Genomic DNA, 24768 nt, shown 5'->3' with positions numbered 1-24768 from the left:
AGAGATGAACCATGTGTGAGAGTGATCAAACTTTGCGTAATCAAACATTAATTGAGTCCCAAAGTGCAAACGTATTTTAGTGTCGAAATGTATAAGCAAAGAACATAACTTTTTTTTTTCTCCACGGGCACACTGTGGAATGCTAGCCTGGTTAATAAACCAGACCGAATCAGCCGTTGGCAAAAATAAATTTGCCTGCCGGCGGATTACGGTCTGGAGAGGCTCAATTGTACGCCCATTTCCTACACCAGAGAAATGGGGCGGCCAATCGGGACATGGTATGCAATATGGGCGGGCTTTGGTACAGTGACTTTCAATGCTTGAGACCTTTGACTGACAGTAGCTCTGACCAATTGCGTCAAAGAGAAAATGTTTCAACCCGCCCCCCCTGGAAATTAAATCCAAGCTGAGCCTCCCCAGACCAATATCGCGCGGTCCGTGCGATATTAGTCTGGTTTATTAACCAGGCTAGTGGAATGCAACGTGCATGGACTACATTTCCAAATTAAATACATACATTAATTTGTAAACTCACCCAGAGCAGATCTACAAAAAATTGTGGACGCAGTGCTACACCGCATCCCAGTACTGCTCCAGGGTTCGTGGTCCATGGCGGAACTGGCAAACGAGCCTCCGAATCCTGTTGGAGAAAATCATTAGATAATTAATATTAGTCATTAGTAGGCTACTATGTTTATTGTCACACAGAAGTACACGCATTGTGAAAAAAATTGTTGGGGGTGCTCCACAATACACAATAAAAAACATAAATAACAGTGCAAACCCCATGTAAAAGGTTATTTAAAAGGTTTAAAACAACTATTAAATAAAACCCATGTTAGGTGAACGCATGACCAATTAAGCTAAAATATAGGCCAATTCCTGGCGAATGAAGACCCAGATGGAAGGGTGGCGCCTGTCAACCCGCGCGTTCCATCTGTGATGCCAACCTAAAACAATCATAATAAGAATTAAGAACTACAGGATACATGCAGCACACATAGCACATTGCCCATTGACATTGCATTAGCTTGCTTAGTGATATTGAAGCAAATCGGCCTATACAACACATTTGGAATGAGAAAACAATAAAATAAATAAAAACAATGAACAAATATAATAATAATATTAATAGCATAATAATAATAATAATAATAATAATAATAATAATAATAATGTAAAAAAGAAATAAAAGTTGAGTGAGTGATTTTTTGTGATTTTTAACACCCTCCACCGTGTTGTTGCTGCGGTTGTCACCTCGACGGAGATATACGCTACAGATCCTCGGCGGGAACAACGCTTGCTCCCCTACATACGTGGCTTCCATGTAATCAATGAAGCCACGTATTGCAGGGTAGCGAACGAGCTGGTGCAGAACGTTCTGAAGGCGCGCCTCAGGTGGTTTGCGGGTAGGTAGCCTGTGGCCATCGCCTTCCTGAGCCACTTTTTCAGGCGCCTGTCTCCCCTGTATGGACCTGCAAAAGTTGAGTGAAGAAGTAAGTTAACTTACTAAAATCGATCTACTACTAATTTCATGAGCACTCAACAATCAATAGTAATATGTTTGTATTAAAGACAAAAATAATAAACCATCACTCACCTGCCAATCCAAGTTCCTGGATTTTACGCCAGAGGCTCTGGCAGAGGTGGAAAAAGCAACCAGTCACCTGTGTTTGTGGCAGCTCCGCAGCTCCTCATCAGAGTGAAAATCAGTGGGACCACCCGGCCCAGGTATAGGCCGTGGATGGTCACAAACTGATAATAGGGCCGTGGGCAGGTCCTGAATGTCCCGTCCATGTAGATCTAAAATAAAATGATCATTTTATCCATGGAACTACTGATAGAAGTTAGTATATATTATGTGGATACCCCTTATTCAAAATTTTGACCACAGCACCTTTTCAAGCATTGAAAATATTACATTATTTAAATTAATTATGTGGGAGAGGGACACATTGTCATCTGTCCCGAACACGAGCAACCCGTGCTCGAGGTTGTGCCTTGTGAGGAACTCGTCCCCTCCCCAGGTCTGGGCCCACTCGCCGTTCACGGCGACCTCCTGCAGGTTTTGCGGGATGGGAGGCATCAGGCCTGCCCGCCGTCTCTCCAGCCTGCTCTTCACGGCATGGAAGGGAGGGATGTGGTGCTGTGCTGCTGCCAGAGCCGGATTAAAGATAGAGTCCCGTGATTTTTTTCCACACTTGAACATGATCATCAGGTGTATTTAGGTGTATATGAGGTATAATTTTTTCAAAAAAGTGTACAGTAGGATTTGTTAAAATTATGGTTTTATGTGGACACACCCACCAGTTCATTAGGTATGCGTGAGTTTAACCGTAGCACCACCCACCTAATCCAGTCCCTCCGCCTCCTCCTTTAAGACCACCCACTTGTCCTAGTCCCTCCCCCTCCTTATAAAAGGACAGCCCATGGCTCTGCCCTTTTGTTTACAAAATGACAAATTGGTGTCTGTAATGTAACAATTAACTATTGTAAACAAGTGTAATGCTTTATGGTGCCGTCGTTTTTTATATGCCTTTATTGAACGATATGGAGAGAGGGGCTGACATCGGGTAATGTCCAAAGTGGAACGGGAAAGTTAATGTTCATATTATTTTCTACTGACACTTGATGTGTATAACATATCAATTTTGGTTTTATTCAAATGCAACCAAAAGCTACAGCTCATAATGAAAGCATTTGTATATGCGGTGCTGAGAGACACACACACGCACGCACACGCACACACTGTACACTGCAGTGTACACACCTGTTAGGCTGTTCCATCCACTTTGTGTCTTGTGGCACACAGAGCGCTTCCACTTTTCACCGTCTTTGGTCATCCTTTTCTCCGTTTCCCTTCTGGTGCGCAAGTCAAATTGACTATACCTATGTTGCAATGACGTGGTCACGTGGGCACAAGAAGAGAGACACAGACACAGTCACACACGCAACAGATATGTCCAGCATGTAATTATGCATACAAGTTCAGTTTTGCTAAGAAGCAAATAATTACAGCCAATTCAGATTTTTTAATTGTGTATGAGACAACATTAAACGATAGAGCCTACACTGTTCAAAGATAAAGTTGACATGCAGCCTACAGTGGGAATATATGAAATTAAGTGGGCTGTCCTATCAAAGTATCAATCATAGAAGAAGGCACTTTCCCGGAATAATAATAATCCAATGCCAACCCAATGCCAATGCCAACCCAACCATCTAGCCGCAGACTTTTAATTGCACCTGATGTTATTCAGCTTCTCTCTCTCTCTCTCTCTCTCTCTCTGTCTCTCTCTCTCTCTCTCTCTCTCTCTCTCGCTCGCGCGCGCGCGCGCTGTGCGCAAGGCAGCCTTCCTTTACATAATTACATTCCCCACTGGTTCCGAAAAAAATGCAATCTCTCTATTCCAGATGGCAGACAAAGCAAGAATAACAGGCGAGACAGATGTAGGAGAGAGCCGCCACGCTTCATGGTTGTAACATGAAAGTTATCTCTTGATTGGTCAATGCCACCATGATGCCATCGCGTCAGTATGTGTACAGCAACGTACTCTACGTGCCCAGGAAGTTTGAAATGTTTACCTTCATCCTACGGGGAGTTATTGGCGAAAAACTGACTTTTCTCAAAAAGCTTAAAAGTTTACACCTGGAGTATATGTGTGCTAAAAAAATGCTTTGGTGTTGGTGAATAAAAATCCACATGGATGTCTTCATGCTTATGTTCTTCATTAGTTTGCATCGTGTTTAGAAGGAATTCAAATTCATTCTGGTTAGAGATGCGCCGATCGATCGGCCACCGATCATGATCGGCCGATCATGCCTGTATCGGATCGGATCGGATTCTCAAAATAAATCAAAATTGCCGATCAAAATGCCCGATCAAAACAGACAGTGGGACAGTGGCAAGTCTCCTTTAAGGGGGCGCCTGTTTTTGCAGCTCCGGTCGCTGTTGAGAGCTTGTAGATCCGTCTGTTTGTAGCGCAGCTGCGCAGCCAGGGAAAAAATAAGAAATAAGTTACGGGAGGCATACTATCATCCGACGGAGCAATGCTCCGAGGTGCGCTGCGGGTCGGGATTGGGTTGCGGTTAGGTTTAGGTGTCTGCCCCGGGGGAGGTTAGGGTTAGGGTGAGGGAGGAGGTAGGTTGTCGTTCGGACCAATGCTCCGTCGGATGAAAGTACTGCACTCATAAGTTACAGGTGGAGATGAAGTGAAGTTGGAACGGACAAGCAGATGCTTGTTAGCTTGAAGCTAACATCACAACCACTGGGCAGGCTACATGTTGCTGTGGCTACCACAGCAACATGTAGCCTAGCCTGCCCAGTGGCCAAGTCTCCTCCTCCCCGCAGAAGTCTTGCCTCCCCGCGCCGTTGGAGGCTGGGAGTGCCGGCGGCTCCATGCTGCTGCTGATCTCAAGGCTCTCAAGGCATCGCGCGTCCTGCCTGCGCAGTTCGCTACGCGTTGAGAGCTTGTAGATCTGTCTATTTTTGCAGCGCTGGTGTCGGGGTTCGTTCACGTTGTCAATAAAAAAATTAATTAGATTAAAGGCGGAGATGAAGTTCAATCAGTGCTTAGATTACACGCTAATCTAAGCACTAAACTAACGATCAGCGAGCCTATACAGTATACAAGTGCTAACACTAGCAGCCTGCTTTTTATTTTAGTCTGTACAGTGAAATGTTCAGTTGTCTGTGTCCGTGCACTGAACATGTACGGTATTTATTATTATTATATTTTTGTATTTGATGAAAGAAGAAAGCTACAGTTTACTCTCCAAGTTGTCTCTAAGACAGTGGTTCCCAAACCTTTTCACGTCAAGGACCCCCAAATTGACACTGATCAGCCCACGGACCCCCATTTGAAAAGATATGCCAGGGACCCCCATAAGAAGATTGTAGCAGTGATTCTCAAATTTCTCCACCAGTTTAATTTCAAGGACCCCCAGTTTGACTACGAACCCCCATTTCATGCCACTTCTATCTCTGAGACCCCAATTCATATTGTAAAATCAATGTTAAGTGTTAACCCAAACGGGTCCATTTGGTTCCAAACTATCCTTTTAGCTGGGGACCCCCTGGAACTCCCTCAAGGACCCCTGGGGGTCCACGGACCCCACTTTGGGAACCACTGCATTTTGAGTCTACAGTTTACTCTGTAACCTCCAAGTTGTCTCTAAGAGAGTCTAGAGTGAAATATTGCACGTTGCCTCAGCTTGCAAAAAAACTTTCTCATCTCCTAATTTTTATACTTACAATGTCAATGATGTGTAAGAAGAGTACAGTAGAAAATACAGTAAGTATATATGCTACACAATGGAAAAAAATATGGATTTCACGACGCTGTGATCGGTATCGGCAATATCGGTATCGGCCTATACTGTTTCCAGTGATCGGTGATCGGTGATCGGCCCCAAAAAACCTGATCGGAGCATCTCTAATTCTGGTCTGTAAGCAACGGCAAAGAAAACTTGCAAAAGTGGGCCATTTGTAACATGTTACAAATGGTCCACTTTCCATTCAATACCATTAGGCCTATATGTAATATTTACATATTTGACATATTGGCCAATATTATATGTTCAGTCAGCTGTCTTCATTACTGAATGTATTCTAAAATTAGTTTAGGGTTGTATAACATTGTACAACTCAATCAATCAAACGTTTGTTTAATCAATGTATTTTCCCATTGAACTGACTCAAACGCCCAAACTGGTACACCCGATACTATTTAATATTTCCCTTATGTTTGATACATTTTCTTATCACATCAATGGTATGAAAACAATGCTAAGGAGTTGCTTCAATGAAATATAATTGCTTTAAGCTGAAAACGATATGTTAAATTTTTTAGCGTTGTTAGTTACATTTATCATGCATGCCGTTACAATTAATCCGATATGCGCAGCAAATGTAACTGGAACAGCGTCCACGCTCGGTTTAATAACTCCCGACCTGTTTTATCAAAAAAATAACTTGAACTGGTTTATGGTAGCAGACATGTGTAGGCCCGTTGCCTGAAAATATAACATGTGTAGATAAACGGATCTCTGAGTAAGAAAATGAAACGTGCCAAGTGTTACATCCTTGGCGGCTCTCCCCTACATCATGTATACGTTTATTTGTATTTAAAAAAAGGATAGAAATATAGCCTACACATTCGGGAAGGAAATATCACACTGCTCTTATAGCATTCTGCTGTTATGTACGTATTGGATGGTTGGGGGGCGGGGTTGTGTGTTACGTCGGAATGGGGGGGCGTCGGAATGGAGGGTTGTCGAAATGGGTGTGCTTCGGAGTGCCGGTGTGTAACCGTGTCCGCTGTGTTGCACAGGAGTTTAAAATGCGCGGTGTTGTGTGCGCTTCTCCTCGCTCAGTGTCACAGTGCTGTCACCTCAGCTAGTTAGTTAGTTAGTTAGTTTATTTATCTCAGTCATTTACAGTACAGTACATTTCAGAATGGGGGTTTCAGAATTACAGTTTGACTGAAAAGGTTTGGGCTGAAGCCGCGAAGCTTATTATGCCCACCTTTTTAATGATTAAAATAATAGAAGAAAGGGAAAAAAGGAATAGAAAAAAAAAAAAACAGGAACAATAGCAATGGGAAAAAACTGATTCTCTGTAGTGATGTGCTTCTTGTATACCAATGATGAACAGAAAATTCATATTTAGCTTAAATGCCTTATACTAGTTACGCCCATAGATTTAGCTTTTTTAGAGCGTACTTTTATATTTGAAGTGGTTGCTTCAAATATAGTGTATATTTTTATTCTCGTTTACTTTTACTGCATATGTGTTTGTATATTTATGTTTGAAGTGGTTACTTCAAATAATTTATTTTATATATATATATATATATTATTTATTTTTATATAATTTTGTAATATCTACTGCCTATGCATATTGTATATATTAAAGTGATTTTATATATTTGTCAATTATCATAGCTTTATATGATTTTTTAAATGTTCTTATGGAGTTGCTCTCTTTTAGTTCTGTATTGAGTTCGTTCCACAGATTCACCCCAATGGCAGATAGACATCTCTCTTTTATGTATGTTTTTTTTTGAATATTCCAGTTCCTCTGAGTTCGTATCTACTCTCCCTGGGTTTGAACAGATCCTGCATGCAGGTTGGAAGTAGCTTATTGTAGATCTTATACATTATTGTAGCTGTGTTGAGATTGACTAGGTCTTCAAGTTTCAGTTTGTTGTTATTTATAAATAGTGTATTTGTTGGTGCACAATATTCAGCCAGATTAATTATTCTTTTTGCTTTCTTTAAGCAACCAATCGAGAGCAGCAGCGTTGCTGGCCCCGCCCATAGGTTCCCAGAACTCAGTGTTAGTACTACCTCAAAAGCAGGGCCGAACCTGGTCTGAAACCGTGCCGTACTGTGCGCTGTGGAAACAAACCCAGAACTAAAAAAATAGGTTCAGGTTCTGGAAAGTTCTGGTTCCACCTTGCTAGTGGAAAAGGGGCCATAGTGTTCAACCATTCAGGAGCATCAATACTCATTTTGTACCTGAAAAGTGTAGATTTCAATGAAGCTTCTGGAACACCGTCTCTTAGAGCTGAATTCCAAAGCCACTCGGTCAGTCCAGCATGGCGGTGACATCACGGTGACATTGGTGACCTGCTGAAATGTGTGACCATCGTCTCTAGACCAGTGTTTCCCAACCTGTGTGTCGCGGAGCTTTGGTGCTCCGTTTGATGTGTCCAAGTGCTCCGCGTAATTTGACCGAAATTAAGTTATAGTGTTACTTTCTGTCAAATCAGGCGGAACACTAACTCTCCCCCGAAGGCTTCTTATAGTTGCGTCGTTGTTGTCACACGTCCATTAGACGTGCGATAACATCAACACGGAACAATAGACTAACGACCCTCGGCCATTGAAATGTTAATGCTTAGAGTTAGATGCATGCAGAAGAGGCTACATTTCGCTCCCTCCAGAAAGACTGGAGCGCCCAGAGCGCAGCCACATGCACGTAGACAGCAAACACATACAGTCCTACATGTCCCGACCTAGCCCAAACATTTAGATTCTCGTAGTCCCGACCCAAACACGTAAAGTAAACGTGACGTTGTTGTGATTAAACATAATGTGCCACGAAAAATAGCTGTCCAAAATAGCTGTCCATAGATGTCCAAACATGATCGCCTCGTTCGGCCAACAAAATATATCTCCCTCCCTCCACAGAAGCGCAGTGATTTATTCTTCGTCGTACACATGTTATGCTTGCATGCTGAAAATGGCTGATCTACAAGCTCACAACGCGTTGCGGACGAAACGCGTTGTGAGCTTGTCGATCAGCTATTTTCAGCACGTGAAAATAAGCAGGCTGTGAGAACTGAGACCCTGCACAATAAAAGCATGCAGCTTTCACAAGTTGGCCCATAATAAAGACAAGGAAAAGGATTAGGTGGCATTTCACATTGCATATGAGCAATTTTTTTGAAACTGAGGCACTGTCTCTGTCCTTTTCATTCTCGTTATTTGATGAGTGCTGTCATGTGTGTTTTTATTTTATTATATTACTTTTACATATATATTTACTTTTACTATAATATATATATATTTAATATATATGTATATTATATACACCCCCCCCCCCCCCTAGGTGTTCCCCGAGATTTTTAGGCTATGAAAAGTGTACCCTGGGACAAAAAAGGTTGGGAAACACTGCTCTAGACGTCACGTGACGTCAGTGTCCGAACGTAAATCACTGCGGTTTGTTTATTAGCAGAGTTCAACCTAGCGGTATTTAGGCAGGCTCGTATTTAAAGATCACCGTGTGAGTTATTTATTATGTCAAGTCCACAAGACGGTCACATATTTCTTCGGGTCACCAAGTTCACCATACCACCTCTCTCTGCGGGAGGGTCCAATCACCAGTGTCGAGTCAGCTAAGATAAGACTTCCGGTGGCAGAGTTCTTCAGAATAAAAGTAAACTAAAACTATTAATTTGCACATTAAAACAACACAAAGTATTGAAATGAAAATATACAACACAAATTATGTTTCTGTGTATTCTTTATTGTATTGTATACCGATTGGATCAACAAGACCTAACGAGCAGATCACAGATCCACTGATATTTTTCTCCGTTGATCCTTTTCTAGATGTTTTAAACTCTTTCATGGGACTTCTGTTCTGTAAATAGTTCACTCTCACACATTGGTTTCACATCCTCTTATAGGACTTATAAATGCATTTTATTTACAACATTGATCGATTGTAAACTGTATTCACATGATAGGCCTATATAATGGCTACATATTCTACATACTGCTACAGGATAAAACCATAAAAAACACGACGATATGGTCCTCAAGGTTCAAGGTTTCTTTATTTTGTCTCCCAAGGGAGAAATTTGTCTTGGACCCCAAGGACCCGCCCTGCAGCATACAGATACAGATACAATATGATACAATATAAAACAATACACAATACAAGACAACAAAGGCACAGTGACCCATACAACATAAAAAAACCACACACCAACATACCTAGTGCAACATCACCTCATAACCTTCGACCCCTACCCTGTCTGCCCTCTGCAAGGACTCTGTTAAGGAGTGTGATTGACAGAAGGACAAAGGAATGCTTGTACCTATTTTACTTGCACGCATGGACCTCGTACCTCCTACCTGATGTGATGGCATTAGCCGATACTCGGGAGGGGTCAGACACAATTTTCTTAGCCTGTCCAATGGTGGCCTGCTCAAAGATGACCAACCGACTCGACTGTTATCAATAGACAAGACCGCAGTGATCACTTAGGATCAGTACGATTGTTTTCGACGAGTATGGGCATGCTCTGCCCACTGAAAAAAGAAAACGACAGGATTCAGGTTGGCGAACATGCGTTAATATTAGGACCGCGCTGCGACATGCTTGCGGTTAAGTTTAGCGGAGGGTATGAGGAGGCTTGTCGTTTTCAGTACACTCCCAGTAAGTCCAGTAGACCTGACTAGACCGATAAGATCGGTTAACGTGTCATCAACGCCAATCGCAGCCAGTAGGCTCCAAACGAGCCGATCGGCTGGATAAGATCAGCGTAATAAGTAACCTACTGGGAATTATCGGTAGATTTCCGGTCGAAACGGCTGAATCAGGTGCCCATAGTCTCTTGATGTTGGAGTTAGCTAGTTGCTGCTCTGCACGCTCTTTATGCTTCCTCCTGGATTCTCTCAGCTGTTGGTTGAGGTCCTTTTCTGCAGCCCTCATAGCTGCTGTGTCCCCTGTCCTAAAGGCCTCCATATTCAGTTAATCAGAAAACAATGTACATGTGAAATAATTATCTTTTGTCCCTGGATTAGTTTTTTTATCAATAACCTTAACACAGAGTTGAGCTGCTTAACGACGACACTGTTTCCAAACCAAATGTTTTACTTTTCTTTGTATATTAAATAAAGTGTCAACAAACAGTGCACATGCGCAGTCTATCGCTGCTGCTGCTGCTGCTGGAAGTGTGCACAGTGCACGTACCATAGGCGGCCATTACAGTGGAATGGCTATACTGTGATCTCATCAAAAAAAATTAAACTAAATCCTTTTAAATATAAACTTATAGATACTATTTATGAATCAAATCTAACAGTTCAAAATGTCTTTAGCATAAAATGGAGAGTAAAATATTTAAATCTAATAAGGTTACCAACTCCCCATTATTTAGCTGAGGACCACCTGGAAGAACAAACATTAGACAAAAGTGAGGAGCATACCTATTGTGATTGGCCAGAATGAGATGATGTATGGTGACATAATTGACAACACAGGTGTGATTTTCTTTCATTCCAATGGTAAAAAAGGTGAATGTACTCTTGAATAAATATACTGATTGATTCATTGCCAAATAATAATATTTAGATTAATGAGTTGATTTACTAAACAGTTAATGAAGTTACAGCACTGCTTTGCCCGTTCGAGTAAGCATGTTTATTTGTAGGCCTACATTTCAACAAGGAAGGCAGTGTGCTTTACACACACAACATCTGGGCAGAAACCCCTTTTGGTGTTTTAAGCATTATGTTATACTTTAGCTATTGAAAAATAGCAGATCTACAACAGGGGTCCTCAACTAGAAATTATGAAGGTCCACAAATATTTTTTTGAATAAGACCGAGGTCCGGTCCCATGCGCGGCGTCCATCGGAGAGCGGGGCTCTATGCCCGTTTAGTATGGTCAAGCCAAGCTTATACAAATCAGATCCCCTTCCAACCAACCAATAATGGGGTGCAGAGTGCAGGCCCGGAGTGGAACTCCAAATCCAAAAATGACATTTTGGGGGCCTTTGCAGCAATTTCACATGAGAAATGTACCATCTGATGTTATTTATATTATTAACTTCTTCCCTCCATTAACATAAGACACACAATGTATAGTTGTGCTGCAGCAACACTGCCTGAATTGAATTGAAATTGACTGTGGCTGGCCTGGCCTGAGCTTTTTTTTTTTTTTTGCCTAGGGTCCGCAGAGAGGTCGTCCGCGGTCCGGTCGTGGACCGCGGTCCGCCAGTTGAGTACCCCTGATCTACAAGCTCGTAGTGTGGCACTGAGTGCCGCGCTACAAGCTTGTACTGTAGATCTGCTATTTTTGAATTTGTTTGAAAATGTGGTGCAAATCTTTGAATATATATTCTTTCACAGCGAACAGTTTTTAACTCTAATCTTTGCTCCTGGGGGGTCCCTGGAACAACATATTTTCAGATGGGGTTCTAAATGGGTTAAGAGCAATGTAAAGGGTGATGCATTCACAATAAAAGGACATTTGAATACAATCAAAACTATTGGTTTAGAATAGAAAAATAAGAATAAAATAAAAAGCAAACTGAATAGTAGGACTATAGAAAACAATTAAGAAATCGCTGTACAGTTTAGTAAAACAATTACATTTACCCACTTGTTCGAATGCCACCCTAAAACTAAATCCTAAATCTAATACTCTTCTTCATTTACACCATTAGCTCAAATACACATTCAAGATAACACGTTTACATTCAGACACGCACGCACGTGCACCACGTGTGCTGTCTGTGTGACAAAAACTGCCAAAAACACTATAAGTGTTTAAACAAAATAAAGCAGCAAAGGAAAATATATATAACACTCTTTTACTTTCTCTAATAACCTAAAACATGAACCTTGGTTGAAAAAACCCCAAAGTTGTCCTTTAAGCTTTAACATGAGGAGAAAAACTAAATATCAGGAGAATGGAGGCCTCTATTGACATGATTGATTGAATAGTTTATTATACATGAATGTAAAACAGCAACAGAGTTCAGTCAAACACTGATTCCAAAAGGGAGAACACAAAAACAAAGTCCCTGCAGTCTTGTTTCCATGCAGGCCCTATGTAATCAATTCATAATAGCAGAACAACAAAAACCACACTTTGTGTGAAGTGAGGGGCACTCTTTTCACATCATGCATCACATTCCATGCTCAGCCAATCAAATCATCACAAATGTAATTCCGGCAAATCACTTTAAACGTCTTCACTTCTTCTTCTGTTTTTATCCTCAATATGTACATCAGCCAATCAATCATCGCTATGGGATAATCAAATCGAGTTTGTGTTCTCACAAAGACAAAGCCCAGTAGGAGGAGCAAGCACCCCTCAACAAAAAATCAACATAATCAAAAACAACAACTAAATATATCATTACAGGAAATAATAAGACACTAAATGTACAGAGTGGGAGAAAGTTAGGCGGGGGCGTGGTCACCTGTTTAAAGGAGAAGTGATCATTGTCTCTCCATTGGGCCTGCTGAAAGGTGGACTTTCAGGCCTTTTTTTTAACACTTATACTGACACCTGCTGGACGCACAGCTAACCTCAGACTGCCGAGGCTATTTCAATGCTTCATAAGCTGGCCCCACATCCTGTTTTGGGCGTCCATGTTAATGCTAAATAAATAGCGTCAATGCTAGCGAGCTAAAATATAGCCATCCTTGCTATCCATTTTTTGAGGGAAGGAGTCAGGGCATTTCACGCTTGGGTGGCCGTGCTGTAGAAGGAGAATTTTACCATATTTGTTTTGAAATATAGGAGCAGTATAATAATCCATATTGTCCTTGTCTATCGACCTCCCTACGAACATACAGCTGTTTAATTTGATCCTCCCAGTGAGCAAGTTTTTCATTCATTCAAGTTTTGTTTATTCTCGAAATTACACTGAGTAATCAAACAAATTTTCAGTGTCGTCGAGTACTACAATATCATGTAGAAAAAACATCACAATACATCAGAAGATCAGGAAAAGAAAAACCAAATATATACATGTGAATTACACAGGTTTACAAATAAATAAATAAATACTAATTTCAAAACGATCTAAAAATAGTTACATATTGTGGGGGTCTGTATGCTCACCAAGGTTTAAAAACGACTTAAGGGTACCAATGTGGTCAGTTTCAAGGTCGTTTGCAGGTCATTCCATGTATTAGGGCCACAGAATCCAAAAGCAAGTTCAGAGCTAACTTTTGGTACCTTGAATTTGGGGAAACTACTTGACCGGGTGCGGGTGTACTTCAGAAAAGATTTAGGACAATCTCCAAGCATGGCTTTATACAAGAACAGGTTCCAATGCAGTTTCCGTCTCTCTGTCAGGGAGGACCATCCAACCTTTTTATATTATATAAGATACAATGGTGAGTACCATAGCTATCACCCGTAATGAAGAGTCGAGTCGATGAGTGATAAACAGAGTCTATGGATTTAAGAGTGGATGCTGCTGCATGTCTATAGATGATGTCTCCATAATCCAAGACAGACAGGAACACATAGTGGACACTTTTCTTTTTTACCCCATCGTGTGAATGAAATGGTGTCTTAGCAAGTGAACTGAGTTATTTAAACATAGGTCACACCGTTTAAAGTGGACATCTATTTTATTGTGGACACAAAGGTGTGACTTCAGGGACTTGAAAAACTGAAACTATTGTCACAATGTTGACAGTGGAAAGGTGTTTTCTCCAGTGTGGACACGCTGGTGTGTCTTCAGGGAACGTGACTCACTGAATCACTTGTCCTAATGTTTACATTGGAAAGGTTTTTCTTCAGTGTGGACCTATGGTGTGGACACGAAGGTGTGTTTCCAGGGAAGATGATGCAGTAAAACTCTTGTCACAATGTTTGCATTGGAAAGGTTTTTCTTCAGTGTGGACATACTGGTGTCTGTTCAGGTCATGTGGCCGTTTGAAACTCCTGTCACAATGTTTACATTGGAAAGGTGTTTCTCCAGTGTGGAGCCGGAGGTGTGTTTTCAGGGAAGATAATGCAGTAAAACTCTTGTCACAATGTTTACATTGGAAAGGTTTTACTCCTGTGTGGACATACTGGTGTCTGTTCAGGTCATCTGGCCAATTGAAACTCTTGTCACAGTGTTCACATTGGAAAGGTTTTTCTCCAGTGTGGACACGAAGGTGTATTTTCAGGGTAGATGACTGAATGTAACTCTTGTCACAGTGTTTACATTGGAAAAGTTTTTCTCCAGTATGGATACGCTGGTGTTCCTTCATGTAAGATGACCTCTTGAAACTCTTGTTACAATGTTTACATTGGAAAGGTTTTTCTCCAGTGTGGACATACTGGTGTCTGTTCAGGTCATCTGGCCTACTGAAACTCTTGTCACAGTATTCACATTGGAAAGGTTTTTCTCCAGTGTGGACATACAGGTGTCTGTTCAGTTCATCTGACCTACTGAAACTCTTGCCACAATGTTCACATTGGAAAGGTTTTTCTCCAGTGTGGACACGAAGGTGCATATTCAGGTTAGATAACTGAATGAAAGTCTTGTTACATTGTTTACATTGGAAAGGTTTTTCTCCAGTGTGGACACGAAGGTGTGTTTTCAGGGAAGATGATGCAGTAAAACTCTTGTCACAATGTTTACATTGGAAAGGTTTTTCTCCTGTGTGGACATACTGGTGTCTGTTCAAGTCATCTGACCGAATGAAGCTCTTGTCACAATCTTTACATTGGAAAGGTTTTTCTCCAGTATGGATACGAAGGTGTTTCTTAAAATTACTTGAATTGCTGAGAATCTTGCCACAATATTTACATTGGAAAGGCTTTTCTCCAGTGTGGACACTCTGGTGTGTTTTTAGGGAAGATGATGCTGTAAAACTCTTGTCACAATGTTTACAGTTAAAATGATTTTCTCCAGTGTGGACACTCTGGTGTGTTTTTAGGGAAGATGATGCAGTAAAACTCTTGTCACAATGTTTACAGTGGAAACGTTTTTCTCCAGTGTGGACATACTGGTGTCTGTTCAGGTCATCTAGCCTAATGAAACTCTTGTCACAGTGTTCACATTGGAAAGGTTTTTCTCCAGTGTGGAGCCGGAGGTGTGTTTTCAGGGAAGATAATGCAGTAAAACTCTTGTCACAATGTTTACATTGGAAAGGTTTTACTCCTGTGTGCCATGTGTGGACATACTGGTGTCTGTTCAGGTCATCTGGCCAATTGAAACTCTTGTCGCAGTGTTCACATTGGAAAAGTTTTTCTCCCGTGTGGACACGAAGGTGTATTTTCAGGGTAGATGACTGAATGTAACTCTTGTCACAGTGTTTACATTGGAAAGGTTTTTCTCCAGTATGGATACGCTGATGTTCCTTCAGGTAAGATGAGCTCTTGAATCTCTTGTTACAATGTTTACATTGGAAAGATTTATCTCCATTGTGGACATACTGGTGTCTGTTCAGGTCATCTGGCCTACTGAAACTCTTGTCACAGTATTCACATTGGAAAGGTTTTTCTCCAGTGTGGACATACAGGTGTCTGTTCAGTTCATCTGGCCTACTGAAACTCTTGCCACAATGTTCACATTGGAAAGGTTTTTCTCCAGTGTGGACACGCTGGTGTTTCTTCATGGAACCTGAGTCACTGAAACTCTTGTCACGCCGTTCGTCATCATTGTCTTCACTGGTCTCCTCCAAATCATCAATGTCTTCAGTGACTTCAGCGTCAGATTCAAGTTCAACTTCAATCTCAGAGCAGTGAGAAGATATTTGTTGTTCTTCTTCTTCATCATCAATTTCTTCTTCATCTTTCACTGCTAGTAATGTCAACGTTGACCCAACAGGTTCCTCTGGTCTTTGAAGTAGTTCCTCCTGTTCATGTTTAAGCTCCTCCTGTTCCTCTTTAATGTGTGGAGGCTCTGGTTCCTCCTGGAGCAGACTGGGGCTCCTCTCCTGTTCAGGAGAAACCTCCTCTTTACACACAGCCATGTGCAGGATGTCTAGGAGCAGAAACATAACATGATGGTCAACACTGGATTCCTAAAATGTAAATCCATTCTTCTTCCATGTTCCATGTACAAAATTAGCTATTACCTACCAAGATAAGATTGACTAAACCGTTACTAACTACAGGTTATTACTGTTCTGAAAGATTTTAGCAAAATGCATTGTTTCTTCAGGAACAATATTTTCTTTCACATGGAACTTACTGAGGTGTGGCTGGTCTTCAGCTTCCTGTTTAATAGAAACGTCTTCAGCTTCCTGTTTAATAGAAACGTCCCTGGCTGAGCCTGGACAGTTAATCTTCACCTGGGAGTGATGCATCATGGGTATTGTAGTTCTTATGAATCTGGAGAGTTTGTCTTCACCTGCAGTCTGGACTCCGGTCTGAAATCAAGTGAATAAGGAAGGACTTTAATAACTGGAGACCTATAGTCCGGCAGCCAGGGGTGGGGAGTGGGAAATGTGTTTTATTGGCCTAAAGTATTGCCTATATACTTATAAATACTTCAATTAATGAGTCCACTTGCTGACCGGCTGTCGGTATTGAGCAATGTATTTTATAAGGTTTTATAATGTGACCATACCATTACCTATATACGGCAAGATGTCAACATTTCATTATGCTTTAACGCTTAGGCCGCCAGCATTTGATAAATTGTGATATAATTCACGCCAGCATTTTTCCCTGTTTAACTCTTATTTTGAACAGCAAAAAACCCATACCGGAAGTTATGATCTTATGTTAGGGTGTGTGACGATGGATCATCATTCCATGTTTACCGCAGGTGCTGCTAAAACATAATGGAGGCGCATCACAGCGTCTGGGCCGTGGAATAAAACTTATTTAGACCAAAAATGCCATCTGGGACAAGGAATAGGAGATACAGGCGATTGAAAGAAAGAGAATCAAACCCCGGCCCTGCCCTACCCTAACTGGGTCGACCCGAGGCTTGGCCAGACCCTAACAATTACCATAATGTTAACACTTTCATCGCCCCCCTGGTGTCCATGTGAAATTACTGCAGGTAGCCAGGCAATATCTGTGAATAAGCGCCAACTACTTCCGGCCCACACAGCCCAATACAACGAGAGGAGGAGCAACAAGTTTTACGAGCAGCAAAATGTCTTAGTTTTCACCACAAGCGGTAATATGGCTTGCGCGATGCAATCAGAAATCACTATTTAGATCTGAACGTTGGGCGGATTGGACTAAAACAACAACTTTGGACTATTTTTACAAGCAGCAAAGAAACGACAATGAGCAACCCGATGATAACGTGAGTAGCATTATGACTTGATCAATCAAAAGTACTATAAAAGACCAATTGCCGTTGATCTACAGCACTGGCGGACTAAGTTTTAAGTACCATGTGATGTGTCAAACTAGGGGGTTGTCCATCCATCCATCCATCCATCTTCAACCGCTTATCCGTAGTCGGGTCGCGGGGGCAACAGCTCCACCAGAGAACTCCAGACTTCCCTCTCCCGAGCAACATTAGTGACTTCCTCCTGGGGGATTCCGAGATGTTCCAAGGCCAGAGAGTCGATGTATTTCCTCCAACTGCGCCTTGGTCTGCCCCGGGGTCTCCTCCCAGTGGGACATGCGTCGAGGACCTCCCTAGGGAGGCGCCCGAGTGGCATCCTAACCAGATGCCCGAACCACCTCAGCTGGCTCCTTTCCAGGCGAAGGAGCAGCGGTTCTACTCCGAGTCTCTCTCGTGTGACTGAACTTCTAACCCTATCTCTAAGGGAGATGCCAGCCACCCGTCGAAGAAAACTCATTTCAGCCGCTTGTATTCGTGACCTTATTCTTTCGGTCATGACCCACACTTCATGACCATAGATGAGAGTAGGAACGAAGATTGCTCGGTAGACAGAGAGCTTTGCCTTCTGGCTCAACTCTCTTTTCGTCACAACAGTGCGGTACAGCGACTGCAATACCGCCCCTGCCGCTCTGATTCTCCGGCTGATCTCCTTCTCCGTTCTCCCCTCACTCGTGAACAAGACCCCGAGATACTTGAACTCCTTCACCTGGGGTAATGCCTCATTCCCTACCCGGACTGCACAATCCACCGGTTTCCTGCTGAGAACCATGGCCTCAGATTTGGAGACGCTGATCCTCATCCCAGCCGCTGTACACTCGGCTGCGAACCGGTCCAGTGAGAGCTGAAGGTCTTGGAACGATGGTGCCATCAGGACCACATCATCTGCAAAAAGCAGTGATTCAACCCTTAGGTCACCGAGCCGAATACCCTCTCCGCCACGACTACGCCTCGATATCCTGTCCATGAAAATCACAAACAGGATAGGTGACAAAGCGCAGCCCTGGCGAAGGCCAACCCCCACCGGAAACAAATCCGACTTACTCCCAAGCACACGGACACAGCTCTCGCTTTGGGTGTACAGAGATTGGATGGACCTCAATAAGGTCCCCCTCACCCCATACTCCCGCAGCACCTCCCACAGGACATCCCGGGGGACCCGGTCATATGCCTTCTCCAAATCCACAAAACACATGTAGACCGGATATGCATACTCCCAGGCCTTCTCCAGGATCCCTGCAAGAGTATAGATCTGGTCAGTTGTTCCACGGCCAGGACGGAAACCACATTGCTCCTCCTGAATCTGAGGTTCGACTATCGGCCGGACCCTCCTTTCGAGCACCTTGGCGTAGACTTTCCCAGGGAGGCTGAGTAATGTGATACCTCTGTAGTTGGCACACACCCTCTGATCCCCCTTTTTAAACAGAGGAACCACCACCCCGGTCTGCCACTCCCTCGGCACTGCCCCAGACTTCCACGCAATGTTGCACAGGCGTATCAACCAAGACAGCCCCTCAACACCCAGTGCCTTCAGCATTTCTGGACGAATCTCATCAACCCCCGGAGCTTTGCCACTGTGGAGCTGCTTAACTACCTCAGTGACTTCCTTCCGGGAGATTTCTGACGATCCCCCATCATCCTCAGGGTTGTCATGATTCTGAATCCATTCCAAGCATTAGTTTTGCACAAAAACTTCCACTCATTGGGCTAAAAACGGCCATAGCCGTCATCATAAATGTGATGAGGTCAGCACATTTTGGGCACATTTGGACAAGTGGATATTGCCGTTTTTAGCCCAAGGAGTGTTTTTGTGGATGGAATTGATTCAGAATCCTTGCCATATATAGGTTGTTGATGGTATGGTCACATATATCCTCCTATACAAAAAACTATTGCTCATTACTGTCAGCCGGTCAGCAAGTCGACTCATGAATATATGTAGACAATAGACAATATTTTAGGCAAAACAAAATCTAAAATAAAAGCATATATACATTTCCCACTTTAAACAACAGAAGCCTGTTGGCTGACAGACTACTAGTGGTGTTAGCCCAACTTTCCAACATGTGAATGTGGAGATTATGGGATTCATGCATTAGTGAAGAAATCACACTTAACCTCAGTTTACACAAGGAACAATGGTGTAAAAAGTGAATAAGGTGAAAGTAACCAATGTGTTTTTAATGTTCTGCCTCAGTTCAAGCAGCAGGGGGCGTACAGTGCAACCATTTATGTGAGCATAAATTGTAATAAGTAGGGATGGAAGATCATATTTGATCACATAAACAGCCTCTATTTGACCTCAGTGAGGAGAGTCTAAGTAGGGCTGCTCAATTCATTACTATTTTAATTCAGGATTGATTCATAACAAGTGTGTGTGTGTGTGTGTGTGTGTGTGTGTGTGTGTGTGTGTGTGTGTGTGTGTGTGTGTGTGTGTGTGTGTGTGTTAAGTATATATTTTTAAGCATTCCATGTAACAATGATGCTCTTTGTTTTGTTTTGTCTTTAGTTTCAAGGAGTGTGGTGAGGAACAACAAACAAATACCATGTTAATATGTGTTACAATGGTGTGTGTTAGGGTTACATTTCAATGTTTTGTGTTTGGGTTACATTTCACTGTTGTGTGCATAATAGGACAGTAACCAAAGTCGACTTCTCAACAAGTCAACTTCATTGTCACAAGTCAACTCACACCAGAAGAAGTCGATAAATAATTAAACTAGAAAAGGTGGCCCTCGGGGGACAGGTCTCCACCAAGCCAGGTTAGGTTGTGGCTATAATCCTCAGCCTAGTAAGAAAATGTGAAATGTGTGAAAGCTAATTATAGCCAATTAGAATGGAATATGAAATATCGGACAGAACCAACTTGAGCACATTACTGTAGAGTTACTGTGTAACGATTTGCAAGATTTTTAGAGACAGAATGAGGAGTAATAAAATAAATGTGTTTTACAAAAGTCGGCCTCCTGGTGGCGCTATAAAAGGCAGATGTCAAAAATGTAGGTCAAAGGTTTGTCCTTGGCGTCTAGGGAGTGTGCATACAAGGTTTCACGCAGATTGGTGCAGTTATAGGTAAACATTTTGAAAATCTGCTTCATGGTGGCACTGGAAAATGTGGGGCAGAGGTTCATCGTTGGCCCCCAGGGAGTGTGTATGCAAAGTTTGACATCAACCGGGTTAACGGTGTCGGAGAGTAGCTGGTAACGGACGGACGGACGGACACACACACGGACGGAGTGCAAAACATACTCTCAGTCCCCATGCCTTGTCAAAGGTAACCTGCAGCTTGAAAAGGCCTTCAGCTCAGCTCTGAACTCAGTAGAATCTGCACCTGGCTCGCTGATAACAAACTATCATTACACCTGGGAAAAACTGAATCAACTCTCTTTGGATCAAATAGTAATCTCAAGAAGGCAGATGGCATCTTGGTTAGAGTGGGTGACAATATTATCACACAGAAAGATGAAATTACCTACCTAGGTTCCAACCTGGAGGCAAATTTTTCCTGTGATAAAATGGCCACCAATGTAAAAAGAAATCCACCAAAGAACAAGATTCCTATACAGGATCTCCTCACTCTCACTGGTCAACAAAAACACCATGAAGACCCTCGTAAAAGGTTTATTTAAATCCTTTAGCGCCATCTAGTGTTAGCATGCTCACACTGCCGAGGTGCCGCCTGTCTGCTCCCACTCTACGGAGCTTGTTTCCTCCGGGTTAAACAGGAAGGTGGGGGCCTCTGTGAGGACCATAACACCACTCGCATTAGCTCACAGCCTTTAGCTAGCAGTACAAGCAGCTACATTTTCTCAGCGGTGCGGTACAAACAAAAAAAAAAATTACGACCGCCGGGTGCGCGGCATCCCACCATGGACAGCTCTCGAACCTTTGGAGATACGGCACTTTAAAAATCATGTTATAATGGAGGCTCAACGGAGCTGGATTTAAAAATCCCATCGCTGGTGGGGACGGAGGCTCTCCATATTAGCCGGAGCAATGCTAAAAGGTAAACATACAGACGGAGCATTCATATATGGTTGTCTACGAACATACGCGTACCAGTAGGTACCATTAGCCTAGCTACATTTATAAACATAGATAGCAGCGAAATAATTAACTATGCATGCACAATAATGGATTAAATTAATTTTGCTCCTATGCCACTAAATGTGGAACGCCCTACCAACAGCAATTAAGAAATTGCCCCCCCCCCCCCCCCCCCCCCCAACAAGTTACAATATTATTACTGCTGCTAGTATTAACTACTGCTTATTTAGGATCACATTTATAACAGACTGATTGATTGAAGCGAAAATGGAAGCTATGGTTATCACGATAATGCAAATCTAAACATTTTTGTAAAAATAAATCCTGTTAAAAGAATTATCTGCCCAATGAAGATGTCACTGGAGGACGGTTTCTGAACTGCCCACAGCCCTCCTATGAGGCACAGACTGAGTAGAAAAGAATTGTGCCATTTTATCATGATTATTAGTGAGGACCTATTATATGAAGATAGGTTGAAAAGTGGTGAAGTGGTCCTTTAACAGTTTGCAGAATTACAGTACATTTCAAGAACTCCATACAAAAACTGTTGATTGTGGACGACACCAGAAAGCATTACTTGTTTACAATCGGGTCCACCCTTTTCAATTCATCAGAGATGTACAAAAACAGGAAATAATCATAAAAAGGAGGTAAAAGGGGAAAAACATCTGGGGCTCCATCTTGCGCCACCCTTAACCCTTATCCCTAAACGTATAGACCAATTATTTGTTTACAAACATTGGGACTGGGCGCACGGGTGACTGTTTCATGTAATCAATTCCCAACAGATCTCAAAACCTGTTTTGGGGTTTCAGTCCATTCATCCTTCTCTTGTGAGTTGGCTAGTGAGGTGCTCCCTAGGAGACATTTATACTTCAAATCGCAACAGTGTTGCGCACCGAGAACAGCTGATATACAAGCTCACATCGCATCACAGATGCGACTGTTGTGAGCGTAGATGTCTGCGTGCACGACACCATCACTGGTCGAAGCATGCATTATACTTGATGGGCTGCAGGTGCGTGTGCAGCCATGCACAATAGGCTCTGCTGCTGTGATCATGAGCGCACCTCCCGTTCTTATGACAGCGACTGGAGGTGTGGTTTTGAGGACAACTGTTTTGAATTGCTATTATTGTTCAAACGCAACAGAAAAACCAAGGACTATATATTTCAAGGGTGAGAAAAATTGCATCTGAAAGTTTGATGGGGCATTTTTTACACATGAGTGCAGTTAGAACGGTTCTTGTGCTGCCGCTATGGGTGCGCATCCTGTTTCTTATCAGTGAGACGTCGTCTCTTAAGGCGTCTATTCGCCATTTTTTACTATTTTGAAAAACATTAGCAAGATATACCCCATAGTGACAGGAAAAGGGGGCCAGTTTCGAATTGCAGCCGTCCGTAGGTGGCCTTAAAACAAGTTACAATATTATTACTGCTACTAGTATTAACTACTGCTTGTTTATAACAAGTTACAATAGTATTACTGCTGCTAGTATTAACTACTGCTTGTTTATAACAAGTTACAATATTATTACTGCTGCTATAGTATTAACTGCTTGTTTATAACAGGTTACAATATTATTACTGCTGCTAGTATTAAGTACTGCTTGTTTATAACAAGTTACAATATTATTACTGCTGCTAGTATTAACTACTGCTTGTTTATAACAGGTTACAATATTATTACTGCTGCTAGTATTAACTACTGCTTGTTTTTAACAAGTTACAATATTATTACTGCTGCTAGTATTAACTACTGCTTGTTTATAACAGGTTACAATGTCAATACTGCTGCTAGTATTAACTACTGCTTTTTTATAATAAGTTACAATATTAGTACTGCTGCTAGTATTAACTATTGCTTGTTTATAACAAGTCACAATATTATTACTGCTGCTAGTATTACTGCTTGTTTATAACAAGTTACAATATTATTACTGCTGCTAGTATTAACTACTGCTTGTTTATAACAGGTTACAATATTATTACTGCTGATAGTATTAACTACTGCTTGTTTAGGATCATTTATAACTAGCCCTGGTTCTTGACTCTCGTATTCATACGAGAGTCAAGGCGTAACTGCACCCTGCTTTTTGCGCTCGCTACATTTACAAAGAATCCGTATATATAAACATTCGGATTACAAATATAAAGTACTCACAATTTGTCCCACGGGTGTTAGTTAGTTGCTGCTCCAGCGATTAGAATTGCTGCATCCCGCGTTGTTTAATAAAAAGCATTTTTATCCGAGCTGTTATTTTGCCATTGGCTTTCAACTACGCGCCCCTATCGGTCGGGAGGAGGGTGGCACTCGGTGTGTTCGATATAGGTACGCTGACCGCCCTGCCAATACAGACTAATAGGCGAGTGCGCTCCAGGTGTGCAACTGTGGATTTCCCAAACGAACCCCGTTTGAAAAAAGTAGCCGGAGAGCTCGGACAAAAATGCTTTTTATTAAAGAACGCGGGACGCAGCAATTCTAATCGCTCGCGCTGCTACTAACTAACACCCGTGGGACACTTTGTGAGTACTTTATATTTGAAATCTGAATGTTTATATATACGGAAATCTTGTAAATGCAGCGACTGCAAAAAACAGGGCAAAGTTACTGCATGACTGTCATGATAATTATCATGGCAGTCATGTTCCAGGGCTACGCGGGATGCAGCAATTCTAATCGCTGGAGCAGCAACTAACTAACACCCGTGGGATAAAAAGTGAGTACTTTATATTTGCAATCCGAATGTTTATATATACGGATTCTTTGTAAATGTAGCGAGTGCAAAAAACAGGGTGCAGTTACGTCATGACTGTCATGATAATCATCATGGCAGTCATGTATCGGGGCTAATTTATAACTAACAGCAGATATGAGAGAAATACTCGTCGTGTTGTTCCATGTTAAAAGATGAGTCAATAATATAAAAGATAAATGTAGTAAAAATAAGGTGAATCAGTTCAACTTACCTGCTGTGTTTCAGGGTTGAGCTTGCTTAACAAACACACTGTTTTCAAACCGTTTCAAACCTTTTACTATTATTATTATTGTGTTTTTAAACCACGCTGCTAACAGGCTAACAGCTAGCCGTGTGTGAACGCAGCCGTTCAACGCACATAGGCCTACTACTGTTATTGTGCAAGGGCTGTGC

At 42.1% G+C, this 24768-nt stretch overlaps 1 protein-coding gene across 1 annotated transcript; it reads right to left on the bottom strand.

Moving 5' to 3' along the window:
* Positions 1–570: 570 nt before the first annotated feature.
* Positions 571–24728, bottom strand: LOC310856556 (uncharacterized protein; the record flags this gene model as incomplete). Its single annotated transcript, XM_083762027.1, has 5 exons — positions 24587–24728; positions 16455–16632; positions 15831–16244; positions 2001–2154; positions 571–640 (listed from the first exon to the last, which is right to left on the bottom strand). Exons 2-5 carry the CDS (start codon positions 16570–16572, stop codon positions 571–573), a joined length of 756 nt encoding a protein of 251 aa, XP_083618153.1. The 5' UTR covers positions 16573–16632; positions 24587–24728.
* Positions 24729–24768: the final 40 nt, after the last annotated feature.

Source organism: Protomyctophum parallelum (genome assembly GCF_964188405.1).
Source record: "Protomyctophum parallelum genome assembly, chromosome: 3".
NCBI lineage: Eukaryota > Metazoa > Chordata > Actinopteri > Myctophiformes > Myctophidae > Protomyctophum > Protomyctophum parallelum.
The sequence above is the reverse complement of the archived record's forward strand: the minus strand, read 5'-3'. Positions and strand labels throughout refer to the sequence as shown.